This window comes from Perca fluviatilis, chromosome 13, assembly GCF_010015445.1.
Source record: "Perca fluviatilis chromosome 13, GENO_Pfluv_1.0, whole genome shotgun sequence".
Taxonomy (NCBI): Eukaryota; Metazoa; Chordata; class Actinopteri; order Perciformes; family Percidae; genus Perca; species Perca fluviatilis.
The window spans coordinates 16,689,115-16,708,650 of record NC_053124.1 but is presented as its reverse complement, the minus strand read 5'-3'; the positions used below and the strand labels follow the sequence as shown (position 1 = coordinate 16,708,650).

The window sequence follows — 19,536 nt, the reverse complement described above, 5'->3', positions numbered from 1 at the left end:
GAAAAGTCACTACAGTTCACTTTGCGAAGTCACTCTTCAAGATGAATTGTAGTGACAATACCCAATTCCTCTTTCTTAACTTACAGCTGATCCGATATCAGCTGGATAAATAAAAGTGACCTATGCCAGTAAAGCGCTCTAAAACGTCACGCTATTGCTTGAACGCGGATATCACACATTTCATTCTGTCTTCCTGTAGTTCACACCAGAGCATGCATGCGTTGCATCTCACCCTGCATCTCAGACAGGCATCAGAGTCCGATTGAAAACACACCCAGGCTGCATCAGCACCAGTTACTGACGGATTTCTGGGTGTAAAAGGGGCTACAAGCTGCGCGTAAAATACAAAACTTTAAACTTGCTTAGTGTGCATTTACAGCAAGAACATCCAGTGTCATAGGCTAATTTGAGGCAATGTGTCCTTATATTTTACAGGAGAGCAATTTTCCATAAATAGGCTGAAAAAGCTATCCACATTTTTAAAAATGTAAAATAAGAATATAATCCCAATAGCTCCTTTGTCAACGGTCCACTACACGCGCGCGGGCCTCTGGGGTGGACTTCATTGCGCGCCTGTAGTCCTTTCCCAAAGTCTTCCGGAGTAGGCGCGCGCTCACTTCTCACTTGCACAGCGCAGTAGCTCTCGACTTTTCACCGTGCGCTCGCGAGTCACCGGACACCGCTGTCACTTACCTCGGGACACCAGGATTCCCCGGGATAACGACGTATTTTGTGTCAGGTATGTCTGATGTTTATCATATATGCTGCTATTGAAAAGATAATGTACATTAGTTATAGTATTATAATTAACGAATGAGTGGTTTGTTTTTGAAGAACTGCCTATTTATCAGCAAAGTGTGGGAACCCCACGTAAAAGATGATAGGCCTACATATGGATAGATAGCTAGCTTTCCCACGTTGCTTATTAAATAGATTTTTCTCTTAATTTTGTTTTGTTCTGGTATGAGTGGATGAAATCGCCAAGTTCACGTCTCTGTGAAAGAGTCGACTGTAAATGTAACCGAGGTAACTTAGGTAAAGAGACACTGAAGGTACCAAACGAACCTAGATGAGTATTTCCAGCAGCCCACCACCCCAGGGCCCTCTGTACCTTTTTAAAATAGAATAGTCGGAACTCTGTTGACTGTTTTCAGTGTTTCTGAAAAATTGGGTAACTTTGGAATGTTCACGGTTAGATAAAAGGAAGTTTGGGCAGTTTGCCTGTGAGAATTGAATGAAGTGTGGCTACCAGTACTTCCACTCTTTATGCTAGAAGGATACCACAGAGAGTGCTATTTAGAAATCAGCCAACATTGCAATATTGAATGAGAAGTTCTTTAAAGGGGGAACTCTTCCTATCAAAAACCTATTAGTTATAGGCAAGGGTGATCAGTTATAAGGTTGTAGTAATAGAGCATTTCTTGTTAAATGGAAAAGGTCAAAGGTTCAAACAATAACTTATCATATGACCTGGATTTGTGGCTGACCGCATCATCTGGGATCAACTGGATGTTTTTGTTAAGTGTACTGCACATTTGTCAAACCTTTTGATAGATCAATCTGAAAGTAATTTAGGCTGAGGGCCTTATGTTTGTCAGACTGTTAAATGACCTTCAGAGGCAGAATATTCCTTTAGTAAATGTGGCTGTGATTTATTTGGCAATGTGCCTTCAGGAAACCACCTTGAGGAAAAAGCAGGGCTGGATGTTTCCTTAACATGTCCAGCTATCTGAGTTGTTTCTGTGGCTTTGTCGTGGTAAGATTGTAGGTGTTTATTTGTTCATGCTGCATGCAGTTTGCATAATCACACCACCTTCATTAAAGTAATCAACATGAATCCTTGTTTCACTACTGATTTCAAGGCCGCTTGTGTGTCTGTGTGAAGGAGTTGTTGTGGAATTCTGAGGGTCGGATGGGGAAAAATGCGATTAGGTTGAAGGCCGGCCTTCATCACTTCCTGTTTCTTTACGAGCTCAGTTCCTGTCTTTAGCCTCTGGGCCAGGCAGGAAGGAAGGGGGCATGAATATGTTTTTTTGTTTGGGGGGGGGGTGCGCTTAAGAAATGGAAGTCAACATTGTCACACAGCTTTCCCAACAAGCAACTGAGGGCTGGGACAATTACGCACTTGTCCAAAATGAGCCCTGATGTTAGACACCCCTGGATGGAGGGAGTCAGCTGAATCTGTCATTTTGAACAAGGGCTTTGCTGTTGTCAGCCACTGGTGCAAACTGAGGAAGACTCAGACTTCTTGTTGCTTCCATAGGAGCAGGCCCTGAGCCCCTAATGCTTAAACAACAGGATTAGACTTTAATTCATGTAATGCCTTCCAACAAGCCACCTCAGTCCTCTGTATCTGGAGGATATGATGACATCATGTGGAAACAGGACGTCCCGATGACCAAGACACCTTACTTTTCCATTCCACCCCCCCTCCAGTTTCTCTCCTACTCCTTTCTGAGTGTGTGTATGTACTCTATGAGTGTGTGTTATGCGTGTGAGGGTTCAGTGACAGCTTGCTTCCCATTGTCCTATCATTCCTGGTCCACTCACCCTCTGCATCCTGTGGGGCTTCCTGCTAATGAGGGAGAGAGTCAGAGAGAGAAAATAACAAAGGTAAGAAAAGAGACGAAGAAACAAGAAAAGAGGATTGGAGAAGGTCTGGAAAGAACTGGTGTAAAACTTTAGAAACTCCAACAGATCTGAACAGTCGTTGTGTGTGTGTGTGTGTGTGTGTGTTTCTCTGTGTTCCCGCAGTGAATTTCCTGCTGGGAGCAGCTTATCTGCAGTCCACTGTACAGGAAAGGGTGTGTCATTTGGATTTGGATGTTTGCGAGTGTGACGATGGAGGGTGATGTTATTGTGATTTATAAGAGTGGACTGAATGCGTGCTAATGCTTCGTAGGTCAGAATTTATGTGCTTTATTATACTGTTAAAGAGTATACTAATATACTGCAATATACTGTTCTGCAGAAAATTACTTAAGTATAATTTTGAGGTACTTTATAATTCTACTGCACATTTCAGAGGTAGACATTGCACTTTTTACTCCACTTGTTTTATTCCATAAATACAGGTATTTCTTGCTTTTCAGATTAATATTTGACATACGAACATGATGCATTGTTCTATTTTAAAGCTTCACCTTGCATCAGTTATAATGGTCCTATAAATATTACACTGAAAGAGGCCATTTTACATACCGAATGCTTTTACTTAGGGTACTTTAAGTACACTTTGCTATTAATACATGTATACATTTTCGAATGCAGGACTTTTGTAACGGAGTGCAGTACTGCTACTTTTACTTGAATAATTGATCAGAATACTTTTTTCATTACTGCTGTTCTGTGATGCACTAATTTCAACAAGGACGGTGAACTTATTTGGTAGAAAGTATTTCAAGTAAAGTCTGTGAATTCAAGATATTCAGTTCATCTCCATTGGTTGGAGGCGGATATTTCAAAACCTGGGTAAAACAAAGCTAATATTATATTAACTGTATTCATACCATTAGGGGTAGGTAAGAACATCATTTTTTTGTAACTACCCTTGAAAAACTGTAAATGACACGAAACACTGATGCTTATTATCTAAAGATGGTTATTACTCTGTGCTGTAAAAGGACCTGATGTTGCAGACAGACTTATCACAAACCAATACCACACGTCTCCCCCACCAGAAGAAGCTGCTTCTGTATTCTAATTATTTCTTCTTGCCAGCTGCTATAAAGAATCTGCTGTGACGTTAATGACAGTTGCATCATGGAGAAATAATTTTTATTGTTACACCATATGTAAGTTTTGCAACTGGTAGCAGAAGTCTAAACATATTTTAGATAAGGTGACAGGCATTGTAGTCACTTTTTTTTTTTAAATGTATCACTACAGCTTTCATGACCTTGAATTTAACATTACATATTCCAAACTACGAGTGATTCCAGTCACAGATAAACTTCCAGAAATCGAGCATGGTTTGTTTGCCTTGCATACTGCATCTCATTTGCGTTACTTGGTTTCAATAGTCAAAGAGGAACTCAGACTGGTCTTAAATTACTCTGATGTAATTGACCGTACTTATGCACACTCTTGTCTTATACATAAGACCTATTGTCAAAAGTAGCAACAAGTTGTGCAGTGTGCCAATTTCAATGTGCAACCCAGCACACCACCCATCACCACCACCCACCCACACACACACACACACACACACACACACACACACACACACACACACACACACACACACACACACACACACACACACACACACACACACACACACACACACACACACACACACACTTTGCTCTAGTACCTTTAATGTTTGTGGCTGATAGAGACACCCAAATAGATAAAGCACATACAAAGGTGAGGAAATACACACATACATGTTGGTTTGTGTTTAATTCTGCACCATTGCAGGTTATATGCAAGTATTTGGGTGCACAATTGCATGCTTTGGCTTGCCATAAATGCTTAATTGGTGGAGTCTTTGTCCATTGGGCTGTGTACTCTGATGCATGTGTGACATTTGTGTTGAAATGATTCCTTTTATGTAAAAATACCCCAGGTCAACTGAATTCGCAGGTGCTATTTACGAATCATCACAGCTTCTGTGTGCAGAGAGGAAGACAGAAATTTTATCAACAGGAACTCAACGGAGAACAATGATTGTATGGCCATCCCGTAAACAGTCCTTTCTGTGTGAGTGTGTGTGTGTGTGTGTGTGAGAGAGAGAGAGACTACATACTGTATGGTATTGTGCTGATCCTGTCTGGTCATCTGCCAATCTTAGAAAAGCAGAGAAAGAAGAGATGAAAGAAAGGGCAGAGGTGAGATAAAGATCATAGTGAGGAGGCCTCTTCTACACCTTCTCCTTTTTAATGTTTTTCACAACGATAAAGGCAGCAGCTTAGGTCCAGTGGAATGGTGGATAGAGAGAAAATGAAAGGTTATTGTTGGAGGGGTGTGGGTACGGAGAAGAAAAAAACAGCAACAAAGAGGAAGGTGTGTGTGTGTTTGGCTCTGCAGCTGCTTGGTTGTGTGTGTGTGTACTCTGTCCTCCAGGAAAAGGGGGAGCCATCAGGAAACTCTAACAGGGCTAACTTCCTGTAGCTCTGATGGCCAACCTGATAGTGATTGAGTGTGTGTGTACGTGCAGGCTTGTGTGCACGTAACATTTTGCATATTTTGCTCTAGCCTCTTCTGGATGAAGCCCATAATAGTCTTTGTTGGTTTAAAGATTGAGAGGAATTTCGGGGAAATTTGTGTTGTGTATGGGACAAACCTGATGATGTTCACTGGGAGTTCTGGTGGTGTTCTTTCATAATGAAAGTGAATTACTTTTGCTTTTTGTCGCTCACTGCCATAACCTGTATGGTTCTTCCTGTGTGTGACTTCCCGCACATTCCTCAGCAGGTGGGGAGGCTGCAGCCTGGGGTTTAGTCAGCTTGGATAGTTGATAGTTTGAATCCTAGGACTGCTCTACACTTAGTTGAGAGTTTATTGATTTGCAACAACAGCACATTATTATATTTATTGATACACCTACAGTAGCTAACACTAATGCTGTCTAATATTACAGCCGTGCAATGAATTTTACCTTAATGAAGGTTATAATGAAAATTTTAGAGGCGTTGATTCGACTTCATAGTCAGTTTGGAGGCTCTAGTTTAGGGTGTTGTTGAAATGTATTGAGTTATACAGAGGTGTTTCTAATATGTTGTGCACCCCAATTATATCTATAAAAAAAAAAAAAAAAGTTAAAAAATATTAGAAACTACAGCCTCCAAAATAACCATAAACCTAGGGCTTTTAATTAAGGATTACTTTCATAATTGGTTAATCTGCCAATCAATTGAAATGTCTATAAGATGTCAGAACAAAGTGAAATATGCCAATCACAATTTCTTAAAACCCAACTCATCAAATAGCTTTGTTCAACCAACACTCCAAAACCTTAACCTATTCAGTTTACTATCACATAAGACATAGAAAAGCATCAGATATTTAAAATTTAAAAGCTTGAAAAATTTCTCAAAATAGCAGTTTATCTGTTGATTAAAGCTTTAGTGCGTAACTTTATATTAATGAAGTCCTACATTCAAGCCATTGCCAATTGAGTTAATGTAAAGCTAAAAGCTAATCTCTCTGAAAAGGAGGTGTAGAGGGCTGTGTGGGTGGCTGGCTTGAGACCAGTGGAGGTGTCGGTAAGAACAGTTCCATCCAGTCACTTTCAATTCCACAATTCTTTTATTCCAAGAATCATCAAGAAGACAGGTTACAGGTTTGTATGGTTACGCGTGTGTGGTTTCTGAGGCGAAGGATATGGGATATAGTTAGTATCACAAAGCCACAAACAAGACCACAATTAATTTGTATAACAATACATGCATACATTATCTGCTCTGCTCTTAATTTAACAATGAATATAACTACTCAATGCACATATCTGACAGGTAACTCAAATGAGCAACGTAAACCTATTCAACTGGTCAATAGACAGCACCTTTAAACAGCACAAATGAATGCAATATAACCGCACAAATAAAAGGTATGCAGGAGTGGCACTCGCCTTATAAGGACATTAGCACTTTCCTTCATCAAGTAATTAATAGTAAAAACGTATGGAACCTACATAGATTAAGAACACACACAAGGCAGGGGACACACCATGTCCAGCATCAAAGATCCTCCATGTGGTCAGGAACAAAAAGGAAGGTGTGCACAGGTGCTGCCTAATAAAGTCTGTGGCTGATTGAGGCTAAGTGATTGCAGGTGTGTTGAACTACAGGGGGAACTGAGTGGCAAAGGAAAGGGGGCGTGGCAACTGCAGGACAGAGCTGAAATCTTCCAAACAATCTCCCTCTGTATTTCTCAGTATAGCTATGTTCACAAACTGGTGTCGTCCGGCGACTTTCGCGTGCAAAACATCATGGAAGGCTGGTATCATGTGGATGCGGCGACAGTTTTGTTGTCATTAGTTGTATCTGATTCTCTCAAAGACAATAACGGACTGTAGTTTGTTTTTGTTCAGATTAAACAAACACAATATAACGCGTTAATTAGAGAGCTTTAGGGGTGTTGGTAGGCAAGTTTTGTTCCAGTTGGACAGAGCCAGGCTAGCTGTTTCCCTCTGTTTCTAGTGTTTATGCTAAGCTAAGCTAACTGGTTGCTGGTTGTATAGCTTCATATTTCCTGTACAGACGAGAGGGGTATCATCTAACTCTCTGCCAGTAAGTGAATAAGAGTATTTCCCAAAATGTCAAACGTTTGCTCTAGGTGTGCCTAATAAACTATTGACTAGTGCTCTGAGGATTGCCTTGAGCAAGGCACTTAGCAGAAAGCATATTTATTTTCCTGAAGAAATAATGCTGAAAAAACACTCATGTCGATCAGGAAAGCCAATGTCCTCTGCACACAATTAAAATGTTTTACTATCTTCTCTGTATGGTATTTCCTCTTTATGCCGTCACCAGCTTTTGCTTTGTCAACACACACAAGTTTTATGGAAGCAATGCAGTTTGCTCAAAACCGGAAGTCAGGATTGTGTACATGTGTGCACATCTACACAATGATCTTTGTGAAACCCATTTCACATTGTCAGTGACTGTTTCTTTGTTTCAGTTACCTCTGTCTAATGATGACATTTACATACTTCTATTTCACCACAAACACCCACACACACACACACACACACACACACACTGACCAGAGAGAATGAGTACCCCTTCTGAAAACTGCAAAGCAAAAGGGGAAGTGGCTAACCCAACATCTCTCTCTCTTTCCTTATCTCGAGCAGTCTCTGTCTAGTTTTTTTTAAACTTCTCTGTCTCCTCGCTTCTCCCTTCACGCATCTCTTTTTATTCACGCTTTAACGCTCTTGAGCCTTTCTCTCACGTTCTCCAAAACCTTTTCCCTCTCCGGTTCTCTGCCACTCATCTTCTCTTGCCCTGCTCTCTCTTATTCCGCCTCTCGTCACTCACCATTTTCCTCTTTTTTCAGTGGCGATGGTGATTGACAGATGATCTGACAGAGGAAGACTTCAGGTGAGGAAAAAAGTTAACTTCTCCTTCCCGCTTTACCTCCAACCCTACTTCCGCTCAGCCTCCTCCCGCTCAAGGGAAGTAAAGTTTTTTATTTCAAGTTTGTTACTTCCCACCTAACAGTTCTCTTTAGTTTAGTGACCCTCTGTGTGCTGGTGATATGTGTTGCTTTCACTTTATACCAGCTTGTGTTTGAAGTCTTAGGTTGCATAGACAGGAATTAGGAAATTGAGAAAATTGACTAATTTCTTATGTTGAATCTTTTCTAGATAATCTTTTAGATTCTTGTTTTTTGTTTTCTGTATAAGCGGTGATAATGTTATTAATTTAGTAGTTGAATAATTACTGTAATTAAAGGGGCATTGCACCAATTTTACACAAGAAGTCCAGTTTGCAGAGAGTTATATTCTGAAACTGGAGGATATTTACAATGTTTGAAAAAAATAACCCTGATGATGTCATAGTGATGTAATCAGGGTTATTTCAGCTTGGGCTTAAGACTTCAGAAAGCTGTTGTTACAAACTGGTGGTGTGGAGTTTTAAAGGTGTGTGGTCTTACAAAAGATGTTATCCAGTTGCATTATGGGAAATGGGCGGGACTCATACTAGGCCTAAAAAGACAGGATATCTCGGCCTCTGCTGACAAAAAAAAAAAAAAAAAGGTTAATTTTGGATTTATATTTTAAATTTTTTATTCTAATCAAAGCTTTGTTGTTATCGCTGTAAACAAACACATTGTTACTAAAGATCATTATATTGTACTTATGCCAGGTAAAAACTGCTTTTATAAACTGCATATGGCTTTAATCACTATTGTATAGCATTAAGCAGCAATAAAGAAAGGACATTTACATATTGATATCTGCTTGCTTTCACAGACGCTGTCTCCGTGCTGGTTATTATGGGGTGTGCCTGTTGCAAGCAGAAGAAGTCCGCCAAAGCAGCAGCAGCAGCAACATCAGCAACAGTAGACGTTACAGATCTGTCTCCTAGCAACGCAGATGGAGGGTTGTCCGCGGCCTTGACTCAGGGCCGTTACTGTCCTGATCCCACTCAGACCATCCCAGACTTTAACAAGGGCTTCTCATCCAGCACCCTCTTCCCCAACACCAACACACACCAGCGGCCTGGAGGCGTAACAAGTAGGACTGTGTGTGTGTGTGTGTGTGTGTGTATATGTGTGTGTGTGTGCGCGCGTTGATCGCTGTAATTGTTTCTCCTGTCCATACTGGCCCGAATTGATCACGCAATTTCAGGTTTAAGCCTCATGTCCTCTGTCTCTTACATTGGAATCATGCTATGAAGGGATCTCATTACAGTTAGTATTGACAGAATGAATCCTTACTTAATCCTTATAGACAGCTGTGGCGGTAGAGTGGGTCGTCCTTTCATCACAAGGTTGGAGGTTTGATCCCCGGTTCTGCATGTCAAAGTGTCCTTGAGGAAGACACTGAACCCTAAGTTGCTCCCGATGGGCAGGCAGCTCTGCCACCATCAGTATATGAATGTGTGTGTGAATGGGTGAATATGAGGCAAATTGTAACGTGCTTTTTCCAGTAAGGTAGAAAGGCGCTATTTAAATGCAGTCCATTTACTCCAATAACTATTTTAATGTACCTAATGTATCCTTCAGGACATTTAAAACAGTAACACCCTAGATGGTAGTTAGAGTACTGGAAGCTGATAACTCCTTTGTCTCTTGTTGTGTGTGTGTGTGTGTGTGTGTGTGTGTGTGTGTGTGTGTGTGTGTGTGTGTGTGTGTGTGTGTGTGTGTGTGTGTGTGTGTGTGTGTGTGTGTGTGTGTGTGTGTGTGTGTGTGCGCGAACACGTGTGCAGGTGGTGGAGTCACTCTCTTTATAGCTCTGTATGACTACGATGCTCGCACTGAAGATGACCTCACTTTTCAAAAAGGGGAGAAATTCCAGATCATCAACAACACGTAAGCACAAACACAGCTGTATTTTAATAACATCTGCTTACAGATGTTGCAGTTTTTAGGAAAAACACCCAAACCCAGGATTGTAATAATACACTGTGGCATAAAAATTTTACAAAATGCAACGGGAGCTGAAAAATGAATGCTTACTGTATGTGTTAAATGAGGTCAGTGATGATAATGGTAATCCATTTTGTTTGCAAACATGCTACAGGCTGCAATTAAGCACCACCCGTTAACACTGTGAACTGTCAGAGGTGTCAACTGCTGCTGGCAATGTTGACAAGCTCATGTTCTCGGACAATGTTCTTGTCTCTATCTATTAATCTAAAATCTGTTTATATGATGACATTTAAATTGGGGAGGTGTTTGGCGTTAATGTTACTCCAAATGTTCACACATTCGCTCTTTATCTTCTTTCTCATCTAGACACCTTTTATGCTTAATGTAGATAAAGTGTATTTTGCACTTAAACCTATCAGACAATTGTTTTTGTAAAGTACAGTTTTTTGCCATTGTCATTGTTCCTTTCAATTTCAACATTGTTAAAAATAACATAGGGTATTGAACTACGAACCCTCCATCATGTGTCATACCAAACTGTGATCTGACTGTATTGTTACACGTCATTCCTGATTATGTTGGGCAGACTGACGCTTTGTGTCTGTTTGTTTTTTTGCAGAGAGGGTGACTGGTGGGAGGCTCGCTCTTTGGACACAGACCACACAGGTTACATCCCCTCCAACTACGTAGCTCCTGTCGACTCCATACAGGCTGAAGAGTAAGTACACACACACACACACACACACACACACACACACACACACACGGTAGTGAAAGCTACGTATGCTGCAATATAAGTACTGACAGTTTACATTGAAAGATTTTGTCAATAATTGACATGTAGTCTGAGGGCAGAGGTCACAAGATGTGTGCTGTTGCTGTGGTGACTCATGTGTTGTTGTCATGGTGACAGGTGGTATTTTGGGAAGATGGGGAGGAAGGATGCAGAGAGACAGCTGCTGGGCCATGGCAACCAGAGGGGAACTTTCCTCATACGAGAGAGTGAGACCACCAAGGGTAAAGAGGCCACACACACACACGCACACACACACACACACACACACACACACACACACACACACACACACACACACACACACACACACACACACACACACACACACACACACACACACACACACACACACTACTGCTCAAAATATATGAAAGCATACAATTTCTCTCACCTCTCCCCTACTATATACTCCTTTGTTCCCCTCCCTCGTCCTCTTCCTCTCCTCTCCTGTACTTTCTCTTTACAGGTGCTTACTCGCTGTCTATCCGTGACTGGGACGACAACAAGGGAGACCACGTCAAACATTATAAGATCCGCAAACTAGACAATGGTGGCTACTACATCACCACAAGATCACAGTTTGATACTGTGCAGCAGCTGGTAGAGCACTACACAGGTAACACACACAAACACGCACATGGATACTAATTCATCCTCTTTTCTGCTTCTCCTTGAAAGTGAAAAAAACGGTTGTGTTGCCATTTTCTGATGCACCTTCATGCTCCAAAGCTCCTGCTTCCATGTATTTTATCTAAAACCTGTTTTGACTCTTTGCCCAATCATTCTCTGCCCAGCTGCAAGAAATAATTTAAGCCTTATTCAGTTTCTACTTGATTCATACTGTAATTACAAGTACGTAAGTAGAAAAAAATTAGGAAAGTACGTACTTTTAAAGTACATAAGTACAATTTTGAGGTACTTTGCTTGAGTATTTCCATTTGCTGCATCACTACAATTCAGAGGGAGAATTGTACTTTTTACTCCACCACATTTACTTGACAGCTTCAGATACTGATGTTACATAAAAAGTATATGATCAGCTTATAAAATATGATGCATTGTTATAGAACTACCCAACAGTGCAGTAAGTAATTTAAACAAGCTCCACCTTCACCAACAACATTAACATGAGGCTTATATGTCAATGCATCAAAAATAAAAATCTAATGATGTAATATGTACAATATGGTAATACAAAACTCTGAGAGGACTTTCACTTTTGATACTCTAGTACATTTTAATAATTTGTACTTTTACATAAGTAGGATTTGAATCCCGAACTTTGACTGGTAATGGATACTTACTTACTTTTGCTTTAGGAAAGGATTTAAATACTTCTAACACCGCTGACTGTTAGTGACTTTTTAAGCCTAATTCAGAGTTGTTGTAATAAGCAGGGTTCACACCCTCCACTTCCTCTGCTCTCTGTCAGTGGAAATCTGCCCCCTAGTGGTGTGTGTTGATATAGCAAACATTCTACGGTTTGTGACATAACATGACACGATCATCAAAAGAAACCTGAGAGATTTGGCCACATATATCATTGACTTTTTTTTGCCAGTGTTTATTTGTTTTTCTTATGAACTGTATTGTCCCTGTATGTCTTTTTTTGTATCTCTGTATGTCTTTTTTGTATCTGTACATGATGCTGCTCTGAATGTGTGTTTTATGTCTGTTTGCTGAGTGTTCCTTGTGCCTTTGTAACTTGTCAGTTGCATAAGCACTTAAGTCTTGTTCTTTTTTTTATCTCTGCATTTGCTGCTTTTCCCCCTGTTTTCTTTTTGTCTTGTTTCCTTTTTCCTTTGCCTGTCTGTTTGCCTCTTCTCTCTCTCTCAGAGAGAGCAGCGGGACTGTGCTGCCGTTTGATTGGCAGCTGTAAGCGGGGCATGCCTAAGCTGGCCGATTTATCAGTGAAGACCAAGGATATGTGGGAGATTCCCCGTGAATCCCTCCAGCTGATTAAGAAACTGGGCAACGGCCAGTTTGGAGAAGTCTGGATGGGTAGGAATGGTGGGACAGTGTTGCAGTGGGGGAAGGTGACAGCAGGAGCACACCTGGATAAAATAAAGTATTAAAAGATGAGCAAGTACATACAGTATAATGCATTTAAGTCTTGGTTGTGTTAAGTTGACAAGAACATCAGTAAATGCTTCTGGTGTAAAGACACCTGCAATCTCACAAACATACACTGTAAAGCCCTGTTTATCTGACTGTGTTGTTCAGAGTCTGTCTACCTGCAAGGAATAAACCTGTAAGTCGAACCACACAAACACAGACAACACACACACACACACACACACACACACACACACACACACACGCACAGCTGATAGATGTAGTTTGGACTAGTTTTTAAATGTGTGTTGAATAGAAACTGCAGCAATGAAACAAATCCCTAAAAAATCCCTGTGTGGGTGATAACAGACAACAGTTAGTGAATAGAAATGTAGCTTTGTTTTACATCCAGGTGTGCAGAGTTGCTCCCCTCCTCCCCTGTTGTTGCATGTGCATGTTTCATCATCTCACCTCACCTCTTTGTCACCCCCCCCCCCCACCCATCTTTATTCAATTTTTCCACCCATCACTACACCTTTTTCTCCCATTCTTCACCACCCACTTCCACTCTTTCCTTTCTCTACATCTCCCCCTTCCTCCCCCTGATAGGCACTAATGATGGGCTGTGTTATTACCTGACCAAGCCCTGTCTCAACTCCATCCCGCTCACCATGGGCCTTGGGCGGGACGCCTGGGAGGTGCCCAGGGAAACGCTGTCCATGCAAAGGAAGCTGGGACAGGGCTGCTTTGGGGACGTTTGGATGGGTGAGAGTGACACCGCCAACCTCTGATGCCCGCCACAGGCTTAGAAGGAGAACTGTCTGTCCAGCGTTGTCCTCCGTAGTGTCGTTACTGTCCTGTAGCAAAGATTGTTGGTAATGCTTAATGTCATTTATGTCAGAGTATGTAAGTAAAATTGGATGTTTTTCCCAATATCGCTTGGTATTCCCACAGGATGGTTTACCTATTACATGTATGACATATATGGGTTAAAAATTGTGATACAGTTTCACTGACTAAATCCAAATGTATTTGGTTTTCTGAGACATACACAGTTTATCCCTGAAGCCAGCCAAGCTATGAGCCTTTCCATGTAACTCAGGTACTGCTGGTGTTGATATAGGACAAGAAAACTCCCCTCTTAACATTACTATCTCATGTCATGCATGCTCTCCAAAACAGCAATCATTTGCATGCACCAGAAGTATGACCACATGTGTGTGTTCATTACATCCTGCATGTTGTGTTTATTTCTTTCTATTTTTAATATTTATATCTGTATGTGTCCAAGTATAAGTAGTACGCACATGTATATCCAGGCATCACCTTGTCAGTATGCCAGAAAACTGGTGTGTACGCCTGCACAGTATGTGTCTCTGTGTGTCCATGCACTATGTGTGCATTAATATCTCCTTGTCTCTATGCCAGGCATGTGGAACGGTACCACCAAGGTAGCAGTGAAGACTCTTAAGCCAGGAACCATGTCCCCCGAGGCCTTCCTGGAGGAGGCTCAGATCATGAAGAGACTCCGTCATGACAAGCTGGTTCAGCTCTACGCCGTTGTGTCTGAGGAGCCCATCTACATTATTACCGAGTTCATGAGCCAAGGTATCAGGCTGAGTAAACTGTCATGCCTGTGATGTACCATAGATACAGTGTAAATCACTGCCGTTGGTTGGAAACCGTACTAACTAAAAGTGCGTTCCTTAGTTTTTTTTACCTTAAATGTGATGCATAGTTGACAAAACTGTAACACATTCATTCAGAGACTGCATACAGCCACCAAGGTTGCAAAATGGAAAACTAATATATGTTTTGACTTTTTAATCTGCATCTGGATCACATTGAAATATGCATTGTCATAATCAAGGGATACATGATACATTTCTTTCATTTAAGTAAGTGCAGACATTCATGATACAATAGGGCATTTCTATCTTGCGTTGAAATCTTTAAAAACAAAATCCTGTATCTACGCCTGTCCTAACTTTCAACCATTCTTTAAAACAAACTTTTGCGATATGTTGGAGTACCGAACAGACAAATAGGAAGAAAACCTTAAAGCTATAGTGCGTAGTTTCTGTCATCCCCATGAGGAATTCTAAATAATGACAACACCACTGTTACATGCACATGACACAAGCCTTCCGTAATCATGCACACGGCCCCACCCCTCCTCCACGCAGTTGCTAGTAGCCAAGAAAGACATGAGGATTAAAAAAACATGATGAACTCTTCAGAAGATGTAATTATCTTCACTCGAGTTTCTGCGCGCGAAAGTCGCCGGACGACAACAATTTCTAAACACAGCCATGCTGAGAAATACAGAGAGAGTTGTGTGGAGCTGATAGTCTTAATTAGCTTTGTATCAACTCATTTGGCAATGGCTTGAATGTAATGGACATTCATTAATATAAAAAAGTTACTCACTAAAGCTTTAACTTCAACATTCAAGGGATTTACCCAACATTACAAATTGGCAGAAGGGTGGCACAGTGATCAGGGAGGCTTCGTAATTTGGAAGACCAGAGTTCAAGCCCCCATGCCTCCCTGCTGGGCAAGACACTGAATTCCTGCCTACCCAGGAATTCTCTTTCTTCCACTGACCTTTGACCGTGTGTGTGGAGGTGGCCTGGGGGCAGGTGAAACATTCCGTCAATATTAACTTAAAAACTAAAAAGAAAAAGACAAAGTTGGCATTAAGATGTATTCATGCAAAAGTGTCACTGCATTTACAAGCATCTATCTAATGAGACTTTTACTGAATTATATTTGGTACCTACCATGATACACAGCAGATATGAGTTAACTACAGGAGGCATGAGGACTGGTTATGATGCTACAATCTTTTTCTCGTTTTTCAGGAAGTTTGTTGGATTTCTTAAAAGATGGGGAGGGGCAGAGTCTTAAGCTGCCTCAACTGGTGGACATGGCTGCACAGGTGAGTTAAACAGACACAAAGATACACCACACATTGACAGCAATTAAGGGATTTAAAAGAAACACATTTTCTCACTATCTTTCTGAGCTCTTTTTTGTCTCTTTGTGTTTATAGATTGCAGGTGGAATGGCATACATTGAGAGGATGAACTACATCCATCGTGACCTGCGAGCAGCTAACATCCTTGTCGGAGACAATCTGGTGTGCAAGATCGCTGACTTTGGCCTGGCTAGACTCATCGAGGACAACGAGTACACAGCCAGACAAGGTAACAGCATGAGATATTAAATGAGTGTGCGTGTGTGTATGAGAGAGACAGATGAAGAGAGCCACACTTGCACAATGCGATGATTTAGAGTGTCTGCCTCTGCCTTCGTGCCTATATTTTTATACATAATCTATCCTAATTATATGATTATACATCTTCACTGTGTTGCCATGGTTTCAGGGGCAAAGTTCCCAATCAAGTGGACGGCTCCAGAAGCTGCATTGTATGGACGCTTTACCATCAAGTCAGATGTCTGGAGCTTTGGCATCCTACTAACTGAACTCATCACGAAGGGACGGGTGCCATACCCAGGTACTGGGTATTTCTTATTCTACATCCATGGCAGTGAAAATTTTTGATTGGTTATTTTTCAGCTAGCAAAACAAGATCACATTTTTATAGCAAAAAAGGGTGGTTGCAGTTAACAATGGATTGTTTGAGAGTGTGCTTACATTTTCAACAAGAACAAATTACATTACAGCACTAGGTGAGTTTAGGGCCTCAGTGTCTTTGTTTGAAAGGGCTTCAAAAGTAGATGGAAAGGAAGGGGAGACCCTTTCTTAAGCAGCTGCCTCCCTGCTGTGCAAATTAGCACACAGATCATGCCGTAAGGTGTGACTGATGCTGCAATAAATCACAATAATTTCTCTTGCAATATGTTATTGACACCAAGTATTGAGGATTTTACTAAATAAATATGTGGATTGAGAATTTTACATATTTGTTTTTGCAGTCATTTAAATTTTTAATTGTTACTGTTAAACTCAATGTGAAGATATTTGAAGTGCAAGTTGTATCATTTCTTTATTCCAGACCTTTTGAATTTGGAACTATATATACACTACTGGTCAAAAGTTTTAGAACACCCCAATTTGTCACCCCAGCACAGTCACCAGACTTAAACCCCATTGAGCTGGTTTGGGATGAACTGGACAGAAAAGTGAAAGCAAAGCAACCTACAAGTGCCACACATTTATGGGAACTTCTGTAACAGAGTTGGGAAGAACTTTCTGAAGAATATTTGATTTTCATTGTAGAAAGAATGCCAGGAGTGTGTTCAGCTGTTATATCTGCCAAAGGGGGCTACTTTGATGAGTCAAAAATTTAGAATACATTTTGGTTTATAAATTGATTCCATGATTTCTTTTTTAATTTCAATTATTTATTTGTTCTATTCTTTCATTTCAGAGTACAATAAGACATTGAACTGCATGAATTTCAATAAAAACCTGGAAAAATTGGGGTGTTCTAAAACTTTTGACCAGTAGTGTATATATGTGTACCTGGAGAATATATATATATATATATATATATATATATATATATTATATATATATATATATTGTCAGACTTATGATAAATGAGATCAAATATTAGTCAATCAAAGATCACAAAAGAAACGAAATGAGAACGATAACGTAAGCAATAAATATACCATAACAAAGAATATAGAAATAGATGTGCAGTAGATTCAAAATCTTAAAATGAATCCATAAAATAGATAAAAGAAACATCCTAAAACAGATAACATTCATGATCAGGATTGTTTGTGGTTCTTTTATATTTCAATAAAGCCACATATACTGTAACATGTTGCTGCATGCGTAATTAATTGTAAATGATTCCTGTTTTTATTATTATTATGCAAGTTGGAGGTATGTTTCTTCATTTGTAATATAATGAGATTTATCCTAGATTATTTGAGTTTATTATTATTAAGTTGCAGTATGTCATCTTTGCATTGTATCCTGAGTTACCCAATGATTCTCATCCCTACTGTTTCCACATCCCCCCTCCCTCCTTCATCCCTTTAGGCATGAACAACCGTGAGGTGTTGGAGCAAGTGGAGAGAGGCTACAGGATGCCCTGTGCCCCGGGCAGCCCCGCCTCGCTCCATGAACTGATGCTGCAGTGCTGGAGGCGTGAGGCTGATGAGAGGCACACTTTTGAGTACCTGCAGTCCTTCCTGGAGGATTACTTCACCGCCACAGAGCCGCAGTACCAGCCCGGAGAAAACCTGTGACCACACACGTGTAGGACAGTTGGAGCAATAAACGGACAAACAGAAAGAGAATGACAGACACACGGGCAGACATGGATGTATACTATGCAGATACACTGTTCGGCATGTCACAGTACATCTGTATGCCTTCATTGTATTTGTTGCACACATACTGTACACATGCGTGCGTGCGCGCGCGCACACACACACACACACACACACACACACACACACACACACACACACACACACACACACACACACACAAAGATACATATCATTACAGTTTAGACAGTTTCCTCCTTTGTGTTATTGATCACTGCAGCCCATTCAGGATGGATCAGTCAACCATGTTGAGGAGCAGAGTTGGAGCTCTGCTCATCAGGCCTTGCAGAAATGTTGCTTCACTGTGTAACCATGACAACAAGGAACTGAAAGATGTAGATGGTTGTGTTGAGGTGGGGGGAAGTCGAGTGTGACCATGATTTGTTCAGCTGCCATATATGTTCAGGTCCCATTGATTCCTGTTTCTAAGAAGAGCGATTTACTTGGCCAACTGTTTGCCTGAGATAAATATGTTGATACAGAAATTATAGAAGGTGCAACAGGTTTCAGACAACAGTCGATGAACCTTGTGAACCTGTGTGGTCGATTATGTACATAGACACTGTAACATTTATTAAGATCCCTCCTCTTACAATAATTTTACAAACATATAAAAAAGGCTGTTGAACCGATCCATGTCCATCACCTGAAAGGGGAAACTGATTTCAAACTTGCACCAACATGTGCCTTAAAGTGGTCAAATTAAGGGCTGTTTTAGATTTTAAGTACCTTTTAATACTGTATTAGTAAAGTCTGGGAGGAGAGATGGTAAGGAATGCTCTTTGTCTAATAATATGTATGACAATTTTGTATGTAACTGTCTCTCTTGCTGTTTTAATTTAACGCAGATATATCTGTGCATCACAAAGACTTCTATATCTAGTTCAGCTTGTATACAGTTTTCATCCATTGGGAGGACAGGGTGAAATTTTACACATAAAGAGGAAAGATCAGTGTCAGTGGACTTTGGATGGATAGTGTTTTCAATCTTTGAGTGTAACCTTTATGTGATTTTATGAGAGTCCCCATTTTATTGTAATAAAGATCAAATCTCTTTCCCGGGTTATGACATGTCTCTTATTCTATGTGTGTTTGGACATGTATGCTATTTTATTTGATGCCTCCTCATAGATAATGTCAAAGACAGGGGTAGGAGCCAAAAAGCAGTTTTGTTTGTATTTAAAGAACAATAGTTATTATTTTAAGACTTCCCATATTTTGGTTATAGTTCTGATCCACTGATTTTGATTGACAGCTAGGCCACTGATTGGCAAATTGGCTACACCATAGTAATTGGGTGTGGTATAATTGATAAAGGGAAGTTG

General features: G+C 40.6%; 1 protein-coding gene across 5 annotated transcripts; it reads left to right on the top strand.

Moving 5' to 3' along the window:
- The first annotated feature begins 250 nt into the window (after nt 1-250).
- Nucleotides 251-19,277, top strand: yrk (Yes-related kinase). Of its 5 annotated transcripts, XM_039820601.1 has the most exons (14): nt 251-739; nt 8,005-8,048; nt 8,924-9,187; nt 9,882-9,984; nt 10,664-10,762; nt 10,958-11,061; nt 11,307-11,456; nt 12,677-12,841; nt 13,505-13,660; nt 14,324-14,503; nt 15,760-15,836; nt 15,951-16,104; nt 16,285-16,416; nt 17,919-19,277. In XM_039820601.1, the coding sequence occupies exons 3-14, from the start codon at nt 8,947-8,949 to the stop codon at nt 18,125-18,127; spliced, it is 1,770 nt and encodes a 589-aa protein (XP_039676535.1). In that variant the 5' UTR covers nt 251-739; nt 8,005-8,048; nt 8,924-8,946; the 3' UTR covers nt 18,128-19,277. The 5 variants fall into 5 exon arrangements, with proteins under 5 accessions (XP_039676535.1, XP_039676534.1, XP_039676531.1 ...); XM_039820600.1 differs by lacking the exon at nt 12,677-12,841 and having other exon boundaries at nt 252-739; XM_039820597.1 differs by lacking the exon at nt 13,505-13,660 and having other exon boundaries at nt 254-739.
- Nucleotides 19,278-19,536: the final 259 nt, after the last annotated feature.